This window comes from Belonocnema kinseyi, chromosome 8, assembly GCF_010883055.1.
Source record: "Belonocnema kinseyi isolate 2016_QV_RU_SX_M_011 chromosome 8, B_treatae_v1, whole genome shotgun sequence".
Classification (NCBI taxonomy): Eukaryota; Metazoa; Arthropoda; class Insecta; order Hymenoptera; family Cynipidae; genus Belonocnema; species Belonocnema kinseyi.
In genome coordinates this window covers 37057131-37064147 of record NC_046664.1, presented here as the reverse complement: position 1 = coordinate 37064147, position 7017 = coordinate 37057131, and the positions used below count along the sequence as shown (strand labels likewise).

Genomic DNA, 7017 nt, shown 5'->3' with positions numbered 1-7017 from the left:
CATCAAATAGACCTATTTGAAACTTTTAAATTTTAGGTCTCGCACAAAAAATTTTTTTTGTAAATTCGTTTTTTTTAAAACGTTGCAAACTTCAGCGAGGTGCTATGCCTCGCATTAGCAGCCTCTGTCTCCGCGGCTAACACCTAATACTTAACTACTATTCACAATATTTACATTTCTCTTACATCTAATTTCTCTCCTATTTACAATCTTTCCTTCTCCATTGCTCTTCCTCCTTTCTTCTCTTCTTCTCTATCTTACCCAACACTTCCTCCTTTCTTCTCTTCTTTATCTTACCCAACACGCCCTTTACCCATGCTTAGCCCCTTACTTTCCTTCCGTTATACCTTGACTCTCTTATTCTTTGCTCTCCTTCTGCCTTCTCTTTCTCCATGCCATTCTTTCGAACCATCTCATATACCTTCCTTCCTCGTACATTCTGCTAACTTTATCCATCTGCAATCCATTCGTTCCAAAATACCTTTCCCTTTCCACCTTCATCTTTGCACCACTACGTCTGTTCTCCTTCTCCAACCAACACTCCCTAACCAATTTACTTCCCCCTCTTCCAAAAATTTCTCCTCATATCTACACGCTCGACTCCCTGTTATAATCCCTAAACTCGTTATTGCTGTCTTCCTCGTGACAATATATTTCGGCGTATTCCTTGCCAACCCCAGTATCCACTTTACATACCTCTCCTGTACCCTATTTACCTCCTCACTTCCCTTCCAACCCCACACCTCCACTCCGTAAAATAAGACACTCATCACTAGCGAGTCAAACAATTTCATTCACCTTTCAAAATAATGTGCGAACAATCTCTTCTCCAGCCCCCACACCTGCCTCATCACCACATTTGCCCTTCTCATTCTCTCTTTTATATGACCATCCACTCCCCCATTTCTTCGAAACAGGAAGCCCAGGTACGCAAACTCTTTCACCTACTGTACCGCTTTTCCCTTCCACTTCCACTCTCCTCCCCCATCTTTCCCACCTCCTTTCCTGAACACCATAACCTTCGACTTGTACGCATTTAACTCTGACCTATTCTTGTCCAAGTAACGTCTCAACCTCTTCATCATTTCCTTTAAAGCCTCTTCGCTCTTTCCCAACAGCACTATGTCATCTGCATATGTGAGTGACCATATACTGACTCCTCCTACCCTAACTCCTCCTACCACTCCGGCCGCTAGCTTACTTTCCATATACGCGATCAAAATTGCAAAAAGCGTTGGGCTAAGCGGGCACCCTTGCCTCAACCCCCTATTCATCCAGAATGCCTCAGAGATTCCCTCCCTTCCTCTCACCCTATTTATTTTATAATAAAAAATAAATGAAAATTTTTTTGCAGGATTTATCAAAATGGTCAGCAAGGGGGAACTTAAGCGGAAATCCGTAGGAGATGAAACGATTAAAAGTAAGTTTTGTCAAGAATATGATGACTCTACAGTCCATTAATCTAAGTCTGTCAATTTTCAGCTTGATTATTTATCTCTATGCACTTTTATTTCTAACAGGAAAGAAAAAAAAGGTGAATAAAAAAGAATTTTTAAATTCCAACACAAAAGAAAATAATACTGAGGACGTTAATTGTGATTGTAAGTTTTACATAAAAATACTTGTATTCAAGATATTATGTAAAGGGGCCGTTCAAAAACGATATTTTTAGAAAACAGTGGACTTTTCATCCCGAAAAGATTAATTTTCAACTGTGGAGAAGATTTTTCAAGCAAATAATTGAATTAAAAAAAATAGCTTTATATCAATTTATAGGTGTATTTATAGGTGTATATCAAAGACTTGTATTTGCAACTAAATATGTAAACTTTCAAGCAAGAGAGACACATTTTTAACCAAGTTGTTGGAATTTTTACTTTCAAAGGCGAATTTTCAATCAAATGGTCAAATTTTCAATTAAAAAAATAATTCGCTTCAACCATAAACACCTGCATTTCCAACTATAGTTGAATTTTCTAACCAAAAAGATGAGTGTTTAAAAAAAGCAGTTAAATTTTATGCCAAAAACATGACTTATTAAAGCGTCGTCGAATTTCTCACATAGGAAAATTTTTAACAAAATAAATAAAATTTTCACTCTCCAAAGAGGAATTTTCAACCACATAGTTGAATTTTCAAGTGAAAAAAGCGAAGTTTTAAAAATACAGTTGAATTTTTAATTTAAAAGGACAGGTTTTCCACCCAAAAAGACAAACGTTCAACAAAACAATATTTTTAACAAAATAATTGAATTTTCAAAAATATTGGAATTTCTAAGATTATACGGTTATATTTATAATCATATAATTAAATTTGCAAGCCAAAAGGGTGAAGTTTGTAAGATAGTTAAATTTTCAATAGAAAAAGACGAGTTTTCTGCCCAAAAAGACGAATGCTTAACAAAACAGTTAAATTTTTAACAAAATAATAAAATTCTCAAAAATATTTGAATTTTTAACAAACTAATACATTTTTTAGTAATAGGTGAATTTTTAACCAAAAAGAGTTAAATTTTCAACAAAATAATTCAATTTCCAGCTAAAATTATGAATTTTAAGTGAGAAAATGAATTCTTAACAAAGTAGTTCACCTTCAATCAAGAAGTTGAATTAAAAAATAAAAAGATGAATTCGCAACAAAAATTATAATAGTTGATATTTCCAAAAAAAAATATTTTAATTTGATATAAAAAACAATCGATTTTAACCAAAAGGAAAATTCTCAACGAAAAATTTAATAGCTGATATTTCAACCAAAAATAAAATTTAACTAAACAATATGGATCTTTAACAAAATAATTGAATCCTCATTCAAAAAAAATTAATTTTTAGCTGCAAGAACCAGGAAAGATTTTTCAGTCAGCAGAGAAAAAAAAATCAACCATTTTCCAACTACAAAGGTGAATTCTCAAGAAAACAGGTGAATTTTTAACCCGAATATATGAATTTTGAACCAAAAACTTGAATTTTTTACGAAAATCTAAGAATTGTTGGGCCAGAAGACTCAAATTCACTCAAAAATTTGAACATTTAACCCAAAAAGATAAATTTGTAATAAAACAGTTTATAATTAATCATTTTCAAACGAACAAAATATAAAAAAATTTTAACTAACTTGTTTAATTTTAAAACCAAAGTGATTGATCTTCAACTAATAAGATATATTTTCAACATTGTGGTTTAACTTTTTACCTAGCGAAAACTAAGCAATTTTTAACCCAAAAAGACGAATATTCAACAAAACATTTGAATTTTTAAGCAAAAAAAGACCCATTCTTAACAAAACATTTGAATTTTCAACCGTAAACAATACATTTTTAAAAGAGTACAAAATCTGTGTTTAGCTACTAAACTTCTAAAAAACATCAATAAGTTTTACTTTTTTAAGCAGTTAAAAAAATTATTCACATTCATATTTTTCCTGTGTAACGTCAAATTTTGCGTTAACCACCCTCCTCCATCGACAGTCTAAGGAAAATTTTGAACGGCTCAAAACTTGGTAAAAATTAATTTCGTTAAAAAATAATATTTTGCAGCATCTACCGGTTTAGAATTGTTTGAAAATTCTCCCTTTTCCGCCCTGAATGGTAAAGTGTGTGAAAATACCCTAAAAGCAATTGATGAAATGGGATTCATTAATATGACAAAAATACAAGCACTTTCTATTCCACCATTACTTGAAGGCAAAGATCTCGTCGGAACAGCGAAATCTAGTTCCGGAAAAGCACTTGCTTATCTAATTCCTGCCATAGAGTTGATGAAAAAAATGAAGATAGGCTCAAGAGATGGTAAATATTCCTCAAATTAATTAATTATCCTTTTTCTTCAAATCTTATGGTATTAATAATTTTTGTTGTAGGAACTGGATGTATAATAATAACCCCAACTCGTGAATTATCACTCCAAATTTTCGCGATTTTAAAAGAATTATTATCCTACCAAGAATACACTTCCGCATTATTAATCGATGGTTCTGATCGAAAAACCGAAGCACAAAAATTATCCCGCGGTGCCAATATCATCGTTGCCACTACCGGAAGATTGCTTTACCATCTTCAAAATACACCAAATTTTATTTACAAAAACCTGCAGTGTCTTATTTTAGACGAAGCTGATCGAATTCTTGAGACTGGGTCTGAAAATAATTTGAAGCAGATCATCAATATTTTGCCACGTTAGTTCGTTGTCTTCTTTTTTTCTTGTAATTAAGTTTCTTTTCTCTTATATATTAATATTTATTTTTTCATTTTATTATTCATTGCTTTCCAGAAAAAAGACAATCTGTTTTCTTTTTAAAAGAAGAAAATCAAAGAGAAAAATTAGTCGCTTTGACTGTGCAAAAAGATCCAGTTTTCTTGAATGTTGAGGGCGAAAAGACGGAAGAAATAATCGAGGGATTAGAGGAAGGATATGTTTTGGCACCGAGTGAAAAACGCTTTCATTTTTTGCTTAATTTTCTCGAAAAGAATAAGAAAAAGAAAGTGATCGTTCTCTTTAGTTCTTGTTTGTCTGCGAAACATCATCATGAATTATTGGTTTCTCTCGATGTGCCAGTTCTCAGTATACACGTAAGAATATTTTGAAATATTTCACCACTTTTTTTCAGCAAAAAATATGAATTCAAAACAAAAAATATAATAGTTGATACTTAAACTAATGAAATATTATCATTGTAAATCGAAAGTAGTTAAATTTAACTAAAAATGACGAACCAAAAAGATGAGCTTTCCACAAAACAGTTATTTTTTCAATCAAACAGTTACATTTTCAAGCAAGAAGGATCCATTTTTATATAAAGAGACGAATTTTCAACAAATTATATACATTTTCAACTAAATATTTTGAATCATAGAGCTGATTTTTATTCAAATTTTATTTTATTAATTTTTACTTTATATAATTTTCGTTTCAAAATTTTTTTAACTAACTATGTAGTTCAATTTTTAAAGTAAAAGCATCCATTTTAACCACAAATGGAGTACTTAGATTTTCATTTAAGAAAATTAACTTAAAAGAAAAATTCAACAAAACTGTTTAATTTTGTCAACTGTAATAAATTAATTCATTCTTTTAAAAATTTAACTTTAGTTTGAGTATTAAAAATTAAAAAATATTTAATTCAATAAAAAAATTGTAATTAAAAGAAAAAGAACAATTTTATAATATTTCTCTGTTTATTTAAAATCAGCAACTATTAATAAAATAACTTAAAATTAAGTTTACTTGAAACTGAATTGTTTGAATAAAAAGCTTTGTATCTTTAAAATGTCATAGAAGTTTTGAAGCCTTTGAAATCAAATTTTGGAATCTTTAGGAACATTTCAAAAGATTTCCCAAATTGTCAAAAAAGAATCTGGTAGATCTTAAGGCAATATTTCATAATTTTCTTTAACAATATAAGGAAAAATTTGAATAATTTTAAAAAATATTTGCAAGCTTTGCAACTATTTTTAAAGATAATTAAAATTTTGAAACAAAAATTTAAAAAAACGTAGATTTTTAAAGATTTTGAAATAAAATTTGGAAGCTTTTTACGGTTTTGAAAATTTTTAAGATAACAAAAAAAGTCTGAATATTCCTGGGAAAATTTGGTATAATTTTTTATTTAGAACAATTAATTTTAAAATATTAGGAAAACAAATTTTGACGAACAAATAATCATGTGAAAAATATTAAGAAGCTTTGAAAAAATTTCAAAAATCTGAAATTGGAAAAATCCAAAAAAAAATTATAACAACATGTAGATTTTTGAATCGTTTGAAATCCAATTTTGAAGCTTTTTAAGGATTTTGAAAAGTTTGAAGGAAAGAAAAAAAATGTCTAAAAATTTGTCTGAAGATGTTTCATGATTTTTTATTTAGAAAAATTAATTTAAAATAAATATTATTTTGAAATATTAAACAAAATCGAGGAAAGTTAAGTGATATTTAAATTATTTAAAAATATGAGAAAATAATATAAACTGAAAAAGATTTCAAATAATTTTAAACAGAATTTAGTTCTTCAAAGATTTCAAACACAGAAACTTTTAACAAAGTTTTTGAAATTGTAAAAAAAAATTATTAAGATTCATAGGAAAATTAAAAATGATTTCTTATTTCAAAAATTTAATTTCAAGAGAATATTTAAAATGATTTAAAAAATATTCAAAAAATAAAGCTGGAAGATTCTAAAGTAATTTTTTTAATTTTGCAGGACTTAAAAAAATATAGGAAAAATTCGAACATGTGAAAGCTATTAAGAATTTTTGAGAAAAATTAAAAAATAATCTAAAATTTGAGAAGATTTCCAAAAATGTTTAATTAAATGTAGATTTTGAAAGTTATTGAAATAAAATTTTGAACCTCCTTAAGAATTTTAAAAGGGTTTAAGATAATAAAAAAAATCTTTAGATTTCTGGGAACATTTGAAATTATTTTTTATTTTCAAAATTGACTTCAAGAGAATAATATTTCAAAATATTTCAAGAATTGTTAAAAGAGAATCTGTAAGATTTGAAGGAAATTTTTCATGATTTTTAAACAATTTTAGAAAAAAATCGACTCATTTTAAAAGACATCTAAAAGTTTTGAAATATTTTCAAATATAATTTAAAACAAAATATAAATTTGTGAAGATTTCGAAATGAAATTATGAATCTTTTTAAGCTTGAAAAGATTACAAAAAAATTAAAACAAAATGTAGGTTTTTAGTGGTTTCTACCAACAAATTTAGAATTCGAATCATGTGAAAGGTGACAAGATAATAAATATTTTTTAAGATTCCTGGAAAATTTGTATTATTTTTTATGTTAGAAAATTATTTGAATAACATATTTCAAAACATTAAAAAAAAACCAATTTTAATCTATAAATAACAATTGAACAATTAATAATTTGTAGCGACTTAAATTAAAAATGCTTATTTTAATTTCTAATTAGAAAGTATTCAGTTTTGAAGAGAAATTTGTAATCGTTCAATTTTTAATGTTTTGAACTTACAATTACCTTAATCGGTATAATTTAAAAAATTTAGGGTT

The 7017-nt window shown here is 27.8% G+C and overlaps 1 protein-coding gene across 1 annotated transcript in view; it reads left to right on the top strand.

Moving 5' to 3' along the window:
* The first annotated feature begins 1359 nt into the window (after positions 1–1359).
* Positions 1360–7017, top strand: part of LOC117178967 (probable ATP-dependent RNA helicase pitchoune) — a 12174-nt gene continuing 6516 nt past the window's right edge. Inside the window, exons 1-5 of the mRNA XM_033370563.1 lie at positions 1360–1420; positions 1521–1601; positions 3536–3787; positions 3859–4173; positions 4269–4567. Of these exons, the coding sequence (XP_033226454.1) occupies positions 1366–1420; positions 1521–1601; positions 3536–3787; positions 3859–4173; positions 4269–4567 (1002 nt within the window). The 5' untranslated portion in view covers positions 1360–1365. The remainder of the gene's footprint in view (positions 1421–1520; positions 1602–3535; positions 3788–3858; positions 4174–4268; positions 4568–7017) is intronic.